This window comes from Aquarana catesbeiana, linkage group LG02, assembly GCF_042186555.1.
Source record: "Aquarana catesbeiana isolate 2022-GZ linkage group LG02, ASM4218655v1, whole genome shotgun sequence".
NCBI lineage: Eukaryota > Metazoa > Chordata > Amphibia > Anura > Ranidae > Aquarana > Aquarana catesbeiana.
The window spans coordinates 524,898,432-524,911,241 of NC_133325.1; the positions used below are offsets into that span (position 1 = coordinate 524,898,432).

General features: G+C 45.0%; 1 protein-coding gene across 4 annotated transcripts in view; it reads left to right on the forward strand.

Annotated features, from left to right (window-relative positions):
* The window catches only part of PIK3C2B (phosphatidylinositol-4-phosphate 3-kinase catalytic subunit type 2 beta), a 1,217,858-nt gene that overhangs the window by 918,789 nt on the left and 286,259 nt on the right, over positions 1 to 12,810 (forward strand). For all 4 annotated transcript variants that reach the window (XM_073615832.1, XM_073615830.1, XM_073615833.1 and 1 more), the window contains one exon: positions 2,999 to 3,106. In XM_073615832.1, the coding sequence (XP_073471933.1) occupies positions 2,999 to 3,106 (108 nt within the window). The remainder of the gene's footprint in view (positions 1 to 2,998; positions 3,107 to 12,810) is intronic.

Genomic DNA, 12,810 nt, shown 5'->3' on the forward strand with positions numbered 1-12,810 from the left:
TGGTTTCGGAATATCCTTTTAGTTTTGTTTTGTTTTCAGTACATTTTGTTTCATTTTCGTTATTTGTTTAGTTTATTAATTTTCGAAGGAATTCGAATTTTGATCGATTGAAAAATGTTCAACTTATTTTAATTCTGTGTGAAGAATAGCTGGTTGTTAAACAGCGGGGGTCAGGAAGTCGGTTGCCCGCGTCCTTAACAACCATGACTCATTATCTGTAAAGAAAAAAAAAAAAGAATGCTGGAAATGCCTGGCAATAGAAAAATGTTAAATGAAACAGCGTGAGGTCCCACCCCCCAAAATCCATACCAGACCCTTATCCGGCCATGCAGCCTGGCTGGTCAGGAATGGGGGCGGGATGAATGAGCATTGCCCCCTCGTGAACCATACCAGGCCACATGCCCTCAGCATGGAGGGGGGGCTTTGGGGAAGCCCCTCCAAAGCACCTTGTCCCCATGTTGATGGGGACAAAGGCCTCATCCCCACAACCATGGCTGGTGGTTGCAGAGGTCTGTAGGCAGGGGGCTTATCAGAGTCTGGAAGCCCCCTTTAACAAGGGGGCCCCCAGATCCCAGCCCCCTCCCTATGTGAATGAGTTTTGGGTACATAGTACCCCTACCCATTCACCAAAAAAGTGTCAAAAAGTAAAATAACAGTTTTGACAAATCCTTTGGTAAAAAATAAAAAAAAATTGTGTCCCCTGATGTAGACCCATGTTCAATCACGCCGCACCTGAAAACAAAAAAAAAGAATAAAAAGACACTCTCGCTGTCACGGAAGCCATCTGCCTACTGCAGTCTACTCCGTTTGACAGTTCTTATTCAGGTAAGGGGCAGGGCCACCTGTCTACATCACTTGTTGGCACCGCCCCCTCTGACATCACGGACCCAGCATGCACCGGTCAGAGACACCAATTTTTTTTTTAATTTTTAATAAAGGAATTGTCAAACTGTCTTTGCGCTTTTAGTACTTTTTGACACTTTTTGGTGAATGGGTAGGGGTACTATTTATCCGATATTCACATAGGCGGGGACAGGATCTGGGTGCCCCCTTGCTAAAGGGGGCTTCCAGATTCTGATAAGCCCCCTGCCCGTAGAGCCCCACAACCACCGGCCACAGTTGTGGGGATGAGGCCCTTGTCCCCATCAACAAGGGGACAAGGTGCTTAAGGTGCTTCGGGATGGGGAGGCATGCCCCAAAGCACCCCCCCATGTTGAGGGCATGTGGCCTGGTGTGGTTCGGGGGGGAGATGCTTGCACCCCCCCCCTTTCCTGACCTTGCTCGGATAAGGGTCTGTTTTTTTTTTAAACATTTTCTGTTGCTGGGCAATGCCCTCATTCTTTTCTTTACATTCATTTGTCAGTGGGGAAGCCAGCTGACAGATGAGTCATGGTTGTTAAGGACGTGGGCGGCCGGCTTCCCGGCCCGCTGCTTAACAACCAGCTATTCTTCAAACAGAATTTGAATTGGTCGATCGTATTTCGACCGATCTGAATTCAAATTGTTCTGAAAAGTTGGGATTTGTTAGAAAACCAATAAAACAAATTTTAATGGATTTCAACGAAATTTGTTAATACTATATTTAATTCAAAGATTTGGATACATCCGAATCACCAAATAACCAAAATATTGTATTTGGACCGAAACAAATTACACATGTCTAATTCTCATGTTTTGGGGATATGTGATAGAATGAGACTTGTGAATACCTTCTGTTTTTAGAAGGCTTTACTGTGCTACACACTAATTAAAATGAGGGCTTTTTGGTTACTTTAAATTCTTGGCACCATAACCAGTTTGGTTATACTGTCTCATTTATCAGTTTCTACATACAGTACAGTTTCTATATCGGTTGCTGACTGTTTTACCCATGCTTTGCTACTATCAAGCCTGGGTTCACACTAGATGCGGATCCGGCACCACATCTAAATCGCAACCTGTCCATGACAACTGATTGCGGAGTGTATGTTAAGTTACCGACATCCCACAATCCGTTCGCAAAACGCAGCGCGATTTGCAGAATCGGATTGCATGGGTGCGAACACCCATGCAATCCAATTCTGGTGTAGACAAAATAAGGGTCCGACACCAAATCCATGGTTCAAATTGCACCCCAGAGACACCGCATGTATTTTTGCACAGGAATGTGCTGCGATTCCCGTGCAAATTACATGCAGTGTCTCCCACTGCAGCAGAGTAAACCCAGTTTATTACGAAAGTGTAGAATTGATAAGGCGCTTTGTGTCCACTTGTTTATACCAATATTTATAGTAAAAAAATAGCCAGTAATAAATACACATTCACCTGTACTTGTGATGTAATGTTTAAAGATTTTTTTACTGATCCAAATAGAGTCTTCAGTTCTCCAGGGTATGTTATAGTAGTTGTAAAGGCTTACTTTTTTTTTCATTTAATGCATTCTCTGCATTAAGGTAAAAAAACCTTTTATGCCCCCCCCCCCCCCCCAAATACGTACCTGAGCCTAATCTGAATCCAGCACTGTGCTCTCTAATCATTGGACATGGAGTCTGCAGCTGGAGCCATTGGCTCAATCAAATCCAGTGGTGAGTGAGCTGGGGGTGGGGCAAAACCACACTGTGTCGATAAACGCACACAGCCTCGCTTGAGATCGAGCCCACTTGTGTGCCACCATAGGATGCGGCTTCCTATGGTGGCACATGGAGATGAGGGGGAACTGAGAGCGCCGGTGGGAGACCGGAGAAGAGGAGGATCAGTGCTGCGGTCTCTGCAAAACCATTGCCCAGAGCAGGTAAGTATGACATGTTTGTTATTTTTTTTGAAAAAATAACTTTACAGTCAGTCACTAGAAGGACAAGCATTTAGAACTAAAAACTTGGATGAGTAGCAAAAATTAGTCCATCAGTATTACAGTACAAATTCAGTTGAATTTGATTAACTATTGCTTTATACCATAATTTCGATAAATGAGGACCTTCAAAGACTTAAAATATCTTTGTGTGTGTTTTTTTTTGCATAGGAAATACTTAAGAATGGATTGGAGGATGTCAAACAATTCTTTACTCTGAATGGATCATGCTGTCTTCCATTAAGCCCCAGCCTCCTAGTCAAAGGGATTGTACCACAGGTATTTTTTCCCTTTTCTAAGCATAAAAGTAGTAGTTTCATTAAAAAAGTCACTGTAATGGCTCATTTTATCTGCATACTTGTTCTGGATCAGTGAGTCTAAGTGTTGAAGCTGGAGAACCAGCACCTCCATGCACATACAGTAGCATTTGCATAAAAAAAAATACAAAATGACAGGCAGTTCAGATGTAGACAGTGGTTGGCAGAGTTTCGAAGTTTCAAAGCACAGATCAGTTCATGGGCACATCTGTCATAAATGTTTTATCACATGGTTAGCCATGCCTCCTTTTCCTTAGTTTACTAAATGAACTTGGATAACTAAACTGGGAAGAATGGATGAGACCTGTGTTTTGTGTTGTATTCCAAAGAATGGATTTTAGTTGCAAATCAAAAATCTAATTTCCTTAGTCGTACACTACAGGACACAAGTTTTTAGTTATTAAACATGAGTTATATGCAGCTACCTTCAGGTGATTGAATACTGGAAAAAAAGCAAAGCTGCAGGGACATCCTCTGTATAACACCCCCCCACTTACTCCCTCCTTACTCAAGTCTCTGTTTTTTGCTAGACATCATCTCCCCTCTGAGAGATTACCTTTTTTATGTGGAGTGTTTTTTTTTTTTTTATGATTATTCTTTCATGATTATTGGCTGTACCATAGCCACTGTGGCTTTCTGCAGCTTCTCGATTGGTTGACTCTCTTGCCTGAGCTTTGGGGGACTGTGCCCAGACCCTGCCTGGAGAAGATGCAGGACCTGGCCTGTAATGTCACTTCAGGTACTGGACCCTGCATGGGCACTAGACTAGAATGGTGTAACAGCCCGACACATTTCAACCTAAGGGTCTTCTACTGGGGCCCCAAAGGGACTTCACCAAAGGTGTGCTGTCCCTTTAAAGTGATTGTAAAGTCTTGTTTAAAAAAATAAAATAAAATAACAAACATGTACATACTTACCTGCTCTGTGCTGTGGTTTTGCATAGGGCAGCCCGGATCCTCCTCTTCTTGGGGGTACCTCTTTGCTGCTCCTGGCGCCTCCATCCTGTCAAGTGGCCCGACAGCAAGCAGCTTGCTATGGGGGCACCTGAGCCGAGCTGAAGCTCCGTGTGTCCATTCAGACACGGAGCTGCCGTTTGGCCCCATCCCCTCTCAGGAGGGAGAGTCCCAGACAGCTGAGGAATTTGTGGACAGCGCTGGACAGAGAGGAGGCTCAGATAATTGTTAGGGGATGCTGGGGCAGCTGCTTCACACAGAAGGCTTTTTATCCTAATGCATAGAATGCATTAAGATTAACCACTTAAGGACCGCCTCACGCCGATGTACGTCGGCAAGGCGGCACGGGCAGGCAAAATCACGTACATATACGTGATTTGCCTCCCGCGGGTGGGGGGTCCAACCGGACCCCCCCCCCGGTGCCCGAGGCGGTCCTGTTTTGTCCCCCGGCGATCGGAGGTGAGGGGGAGGCCATCCGTTCGTGGCCCCCCCCCTCGCGATCGCCGCCGGCCAATGAGAATCTTCCTTTGCTGCTGTATGCTAAACAGCAGCAAAGGAAGTGATGTAATCTCTCCTCGGCTCTGTATTTTCCGTTCCGGCGCCGAGGAGAGAAGACATCTATGTGAGTGTAAAACACAAACACACACAGTAGAACATGCCAGGCACACAAAACACCCCGATCCCCCCCCCAATCACCCCCCCCCCTGTCACAAACTGACACCAAGCAGTTTTTTTTTTTTTCTGATTACTGCATTGGTGTCAGTTTGTGACAGTTACAGTGTTGGGACAGTTAGGGTTAGCCTGTATTAGTGTCGCTGGTGACGCTAGTTAGGGACGTAAATATTTAGGTTCGCCGTCAGTGTTTTATAGCGTCAGGGACCCCCATATACTACCTAATAAATGTTTTAACCCCTTGATGGCCCCCTAGTTAACCCTTTCACCACTGATCACCGTATAACCGTTACAGGTGACGCTGGTTAGTTCGTTTATTTTTTATAGTGTCAGGGCACCCGCCGTTTATTACCGAATAAAGGTTTAGCCCCCTGATCGCCCGGCGGTGATATGCGTCGCCCCAGGCAGCGTCAGATTAGCGCCAGTACCGCTAACACCCACGCACGCAGCATACGCCTCCCTTAGTGGTATAGTATCTGATCAGATCTATACTGGCGTCCCCAGCAGTTTAGGGTTCCCAAAAACGCAGTGTTAGCGGGATCAGCCCAGATACCTGCTAGCACCTGCGTTTTGCCCCTCCGCCCGGCCCAGCCCACCCAAGTGCAGTATCGATCGATCACTGTCACTTACGAAACACTAAACGCATAACTGCAGCGTTCGCAGAGTCAGGCCTGATCCCTGCGATCGCTAACAGTTTTTTTGGTAGCATTTTGGTGAACTGGCAAGCACCAGCCCCAAGCAGCGTCAGGTTAGCGCCAGTACCGCTAACACCCACGCACGCAGCATACACCTCCCTTAGTGGTATAGTATCTGAACGGATCAATATCTGATCCGATCAGATCTATACTAGCGTCCCCAGCAGTTTAGGGTTCCCAAAAATGCAGTGTTAGTGGGATCAGCCCAGATACCTGCTAGCACCTGCGTTTTGCCCCTCCGCCCGGCCCAGCCCAGCCCACCCAAGTGCAGTATCGATCGATCACTGTCACTTACAAAACACTAAACACATAACTGCAGCATTCGCAGAGTCAGGCCTGATCCCTGCGATCGCTAACAGTTTTTTTTGTAGCGTTTTGGTGAACTGGCAAGCACCAGTGGCCTAGTACACCCCGGTCGTAGTCAAACCAGCACTGCAGTAACACTTGGTGACGTGGCGAGTCCCATAAGTGCAGTTCAAGCTGGTGAGGTGGCAAGCACAAGTAGTGTCCCGCTGCCACCAAAAAGACAAACACAGGCCCGTCGTGCCCATAATGCCCTTCCTGCTGCATTCGCCAATCCTAATTGGGAACCCACCACTTCTGCAGCGCCCGTACTTCCCCCCATTCACATCCCCAACCAAGTGCAGTCGGCTGCATGAGAGGCATTTTCTTTATGTCCTCCCCAGTACCCCTACCCAACGAACCCCCCAAAAAAGATGTTGTGTCTGCAGCAAGCACGGATATAGGCGTGACACCCGCTATTATTGTCCCTCCTGTCCTGACAAAACTGGTTTTTGCATTGGTGAATGTTTTGAACACTACCATGCACTAGTTGAGTATTAGTGTAGGGTACAGCATTGCACAGACTAGGCACACTTTCACAGGGTCTCCCAAGATGCCATCGCATTTTGAGAGACCCGAACCTGGAACCGGTTACAGTTATAAAAGTTAGTTACAAAAAAAGTGTAAAAAAAAAAATATATATATAAAATAAAAAAAAATAGTTGTCGTTTTATTGTTCTCTCTCTCTCTATTCTCTCTCTCTATTGTTCTGCTCTTTTTACTGTATTCTATTCTGCAATGTTTTATTGTTATTATGTTTTATCATGTTTGCTTTTCAGGTATGCAATTTTTTATACTTTACCGTTTACTGTGCTTTATTGTTAACCATTTTTTTGTCTTCAGGTACGCCATTCACGACTTTGAGTGGTTATACCAGAATGATGCCTGCAGGTTTAGGTATCATCTTGGTATCATTCTTTTCAGCCAGCGGTCGGCTTTCATGTAAAAGCAATCCTAGCGGCTAATTAGCCTCTAGACTGCTTTTACAAGCCGTGGGAGGGAATGCCCCCACCGTCTTCCGTGTTTTTCCCGGGCTCTCCTGTCTCAACAGGGAACCTGAGAATGCAGCCGGTGATTCAGCCAGCTGACCATAGAGCTGATCAGAGTCCAGAGTGGCTCCAAACATCTCTATGGCCTAAGAAACCGGAAGCTACGAGCATTTTATGACTTAGATTTCGCCGGATGTAAATAGCGCCATTGGGAAATTGGGGAAGCATTTTATCACACCGATCTTAGTGTGGTCAGATGCTTTGAGGGCAGAGGAGAGATCTAGAGTCTAATAGACCCCAATTTTTTCAAAAAAGAGTACCTGTCACTACCTATTGCTATCATAGGGGATATTTACATTCCCCGAGATAACAATAAAAATGATTAAAAAAAAAAAAAAAAAAATGAAAGGAACAGTTTAAAAATAAGATAAAAAAGGAAAAAAAAATAAAGAAAAAAAAAAAAAAAAAAAAACCCCTGTCGCCCCCTGCTCTCGCGCTAAGGCGAACGCAAGCGGCGGTCTGTCGTCAAACATAAACAGCAATTGCACCATGCATGTGAGGTATCACCGCGAAGGTCAGATCGAGGGCAGTAATTTTTGCAGTAGACCTCCTCTGTAAATCTAAAGTGGTAACCTGTAAAGGCTTTTAAAGGCTTTTAAAAATGTATTTATTTTGTTGCCACTGCACGTTTGTGCGCAATTGTAAAGCATGTCATGTTTGGTATCCATGTACTCGGCCTAAGATCATCTTTTTTATTTCATCAAACATTTGGGCAATATAGTGTGTTTTAGTGCATTATAATTTAAAAAAGTGTGTTTTTTCCCCAAAAAATGCGTTTGAAAAATCGCTGCGCAAATACTGTGTGAAAAAAAAAAAAATGAAACACCCACCATTTTAATCTGTAGGGCATTTGCTTTAAAAAAATATATAATGTTTGGGGGTTCAAAGTAATTTTCTTGCAAAAAAAGATAACTTTTTCATGTAAACAATAAGTGTCAGAAAGGGCTTTGTCTTCAAGTGGTTAGAAGAGTTGGGTGATGTGTGACAAGCTTCTAAATGTTGTGCATAAAATGCCAGGACAGTTCAAAACCCCCCCAAATGACCCCATTTTGGAAAGTAGACACCCCAAGCTGTTTGCTGAGAGGCATGTCGAGTCCATGGAATATTTTATATTGCGACACAAGTTGCGGGAAAGAGACAAATTTTTTTTTTTTTTTTTTTTTGCACAAAATTGTCACTAAATGATATATTGCTCAAACATGCCATGGGAATATGTGAAATTACACCCCAAAATACATTCTGCTGCTTCTCCTGAGTACGGGGATACCACATGTGTGAGACTTTTTGGGAGCCTAGCCGCGCACGGGACCCCGAAAACCAAGCACCGCCTTCAGGCTTTCTAAGAGCGTGAATTTTTGATTTCACTCTTCACTGCCTATCACAGTTTCGGAGGTCATGGAATGCCCAGGTGGCACAAAACCCCCCCAAATGACCCCATTTTGGAAAGTAGACACCCAAAGCTATTTGCTGAGAGGTATAGTGAGTATTTTGCAAACCTCACTTTTTGTCACAAAGTTTTGAAAATTGAAAAAAAAAATGTTTTTTCTTGTCTTTCTTCATTTTCAAAAACAAATGAGAGCTGCAAAATACTCACCATGCCTCTCAGCAAATAGCTTGGGGTGTCTACTTTCCAAAATGGGGTCATTTGGGGGGGTTTTGTGCCACCTGGGCATTCCATGGCCTCCGAAACTGTGATAGGCAGTTAAGAGTGAAATCATAAATTTACACCCTTAGAAATCCTGAAGGCGGTGATTGGTTTTCGGGGCCCCGTACGCGGCTAGGCTCCCAAAAAGTCTCACACATGTGGTATCCCCATACTCAGGAGAAGCAGCAGAATGTATTTTGGGGTGCAATTCCACATAGGCCCATGGCCTGTGTGAGCAATATATCATTTAGTGACAACTTTTTGTAAATATTTTTTTTTTTTTTTTTGTCATTATTCAATCACTTAGAACAAAAAAAATAAATATTCAGTGGGTTCAACATGCCTCTCAGCAATTTCCTTGGGGTGTCTACTTTCCAAAATGGGGTCATTTGGGAAGGTTTTGTACTGCCCTGCCATTTTAGCACCTCAAGAAATGACATAGGCAGTCATAAACTAAAAGCTGTATAAATTACAGAAAATGTACCCTAGTTGTAGACGCTATAACTTTTGCGCAAACCAATAAATATACGCTTATTGACATTTTTTTTACCAAAGACATGTGGCTGAATACATTTTGGCCTAAATGTATGACTAAAATTGAGTTTATTGGATTTTTTTTATAACAAAAAGTAGAAAATATCATTTTTTTTCAAAATTTTCGGTCTTTTTCCGTCTATAGCGCAAAAAATAAAAACCGCAGAGGTGATCAAATACCATCAAAAGAAAGCTCTATTTGTGGGAAGAAAAGGACGCAAATTTCGTTTGGGTACAGCATTGCATGACCGCGCAATTAGCAGTTAAAGCGACACAGTGCCAAATTGGAAAAAGACCTCTGGTCCTTAGGCAGCATAATGGTCCGGGGCTCAAGTGGTTAAAGAACTTCTGCTTTTACAGCTCCTTTTAAGTGTTGCTAAATCATCTCATATTTCAACAAATATAAAAAATGTATAAATATATAATCAATAAATACTCCCATGGACATTTACAGTATCATGCAATGTGAACAAATAAAGATAACGAAGATAAAGTGAACAAAAAGTCCCAGAAGTGAGTAGTCCTGCGATTAATCAGCATAGAACATCCAGTGTTGGTCTGGTGTTGACACGCAAAATCCCACAAAGAGATCACAATTCGCCTGGCTGCCTTGCTATGACAGGTTTCACCAGCACGTTTACTCAGTAATCCTAAATGCCAATCTCAATAGAGTTATAAAGAAAGAGAAATAAATACCATAGTGTAGTAACTAAAACACAGAATCCCAGTTTGTTTGAATTGCACTTACAGGAACAGAAGTCAGCGTGTATACAGTGAACGTCACAGGGAGGCAGCATACATGTAGTTAGTTCCCATGGCTCTTAGAATTCCTGTTATAATTCCTATACAGTAAAACCTTGGATTGCGAGCATAAATCGTTCCAGAAACATGCTTGTAATCTAAAGCACTTGTATCAAAGCAAATTTCCCCATAAGAAATAATGGAAACTCAAATGATTTGTTCCACAACCATTTATTCATAGGTCCTTCAGTTTATAGTCCATATAAAAAGATTATAGCAAGGGCGTGGTCTGGACATGGCTGAGTGAAGACGTGTGCTTGAGGAGCTCCCGGTCCGACCCGTCCTTAAACAGCTTTTATTCAGCAATAACCTTCTCGGTTCACCTGGAATGTACTCCGCTGGGAAGCGGAGAGGAAAGCAGAAGAAAGGGGAATCTCCCAAACCGCACAGGAATACAGACATCCAGCGGTACCTCTTGAGCAGCCAGGGGGCCTCCCCGATCACCAAGATGGCGGACACCACGAGGCCTGGTCCTCCTGCTGAACAACAGCCGCGGGCCCCCTCTACCTCCCTATCGAGGGCAGATAATCTGGATGTGGACTGCACTATACCGGAGATGTTCCGTATGGTAACCCAAGCACCATCACAGCCATCTCCCACACCATTGATTTTACAAGCTGACACTGAATTAAGAGCGCTGCTGCAGGCTCTCCCAACCCACTCGGACATAGAAACTATAGTCAGCAGAATGGAAGAAAATCACCGTAAAGAGATAGCTGTGGTGAGACAAGAAGTGCACTCATTATCGGAGCGAATGGGGACTGGAGAAACCTCAGTGGCGGCAATGGAACGGCGGATATCCGCGGTGGAAGCGGCACAGACATCCCAGGCTGAGGCTATTCTTACACAACAGCTCCATATGGAAGAAATCGAGGACCGCAGCAGGCGCAATAATTTGCGCTTAAGGGGTTTGCCAGAGGCCACTGGCTCGGAAGACCTGGCAGCATCTGCCCTTGCAATTTTCAGAGATCTCACGGGAACCTCGTTCCCCCTCAACCTGTCCTTCGATCGAATTCACAGAGCTCTCGGCCCGCGCTCAGCTAACCCGGACAGACCAAGGGATGTCATTTGCCGAATCCACCAGTATACCCACAAGGAGCTAATACTCCGTACAGCTTGGGAGAAGGGAGATCTGGAATTCGACGGAGCTGCTGTTCGCATCATGCCGGACTTATCCAGAGCGACACTGCAGAGGAGGGCCCTGTTGAAGCCAGTTCTGGAGGCTGCCAGGCACAGTGGTCTCACATACCGGTGGGGCTTCCCAATCTCCATAACATTCAAGAAAGCCCAACACTCTTTTACTCTCCGGACCCCCGCAGACCTTCCTGCCCTATTCTCCTTCATGGACATAGAACCCATCGAGGTGCCTGACTGGCTGCAGCTGTTGCAGTGCTCTAATCCACGTCCAGGAATGTCGGGCATACGAAGAGCCAGATCACCCAGACCACAGAGGAGCCAGCGCAGATCTCGTCTCAACCCTGCAGAAGCACCAAGAGAGGACTGAGCGATATCAGTATTGCGGTGAGATAGCGAAGACCGGTTTTCCCCCTGATATTTCACTCTCCCCGTGCGGGTTCTGGTACCTTATGTGAACTTCTCCCATCCCCTGATTTCCTCTCTTTACCATGATAGCAAACCATCGCTACCTTCTGGGAGCCCCCCCTCATGGTTTAGAGGTCCTGCTGGGTTGACTGCCCTCACCTCCCCCTGGCTATAGTGTTTGAAATCACCAACCACGAGGAAACACTGGCAGCTTACAAGGAGATTAGGTGGAGGGGAGCGCCATATGAATGCCTTACACAGACAGAAATATGTCCGTATGTTTTCTGCGTCTCTGCTTGCACAGAACCACATGCTGTTGAAGTAAGGGAGGGAGGGGCTGCGGGCAGAGAGGGGGGAGGCCATCTCCCCCTGCTCACCGTAAACACTATGGGAAGACCTGCTCACCTCCTTTGATTGTTTTCTCACCCCTCACCCCACCCTAATTAATCCCAGCCAACGCCTCCTGTCACAGGACTTGTACACACTTTTCCCGTGCAGAAGGGCTAACGGGACACTTTGGTAGTCACCCAGAGGACTTTGGAATATGGACTGGGGACACCAGATGATTCAGCTTCTCCTGCCATGCTGAGGACGCAGGGAACATAAACTTAAACCAGTGGATGGGGTTAAAGGTACTTCGAGGTTAGCTGATAACTATACTTATCTAATACTGTGATCTGCAAATATGTGGGGCTAACTATGATGCGAGTTTTTATGGTGATATACCTATGCTGCTGTGGAGGTATTCTATAGAGAACACCCACTTTTGAAAGTTAAGAGCTGGGCAGTAGTTGTTGGAACGAACCATACACATAACGCCACCAATACGCCTGGGTGACCCCAGGGGTTTTCGGGGGATGGGATGAGCTGGAATGGAACATCCAGATGTGGAGGGAGGGGAAACAAGGCTTTGTTTCCTATTGCTAAACCTCGGGTTTATCATAATACAAATGGACAGGGGATAGGTAAATACCTGGGTTTAAATTGATCCCTTGGAGTATTTCCTTTTTCCCCTTTTTTGGGTTTTTTTTTTGTTATTTCCTTTCCTTAATAAGCATTTAAGTTGTTACAACGTTCATTGTTAACATATGTTATCAAGCTGGGCGACGTGGAGTGGATCGGGAGACTCCCTCTCGGTCAGCTCTTACCTCTTCCCAATTCGGACGGAGCATCTCCCTGGCGTACACAGGGACATGCTTCTTAGCAAATAAGTTTATTTGCATTTAGGTACACGACAGTTAGATTTAACTGTCAGTTATCCGTCTTATTGGACGGCCACATACTCACCTCTTCTGTCTTCTCTTTCTCTCTTTCCCTTCCTTTCTCTTTCTCTTTCACATCTTCTCTTCTATCTAGCCTTTACTGACATCTACTTACTTCTCCCCCCTTAAATTTTTCCCCAATCTTTCCCTTCAGCCCACTCTCTCCACTAA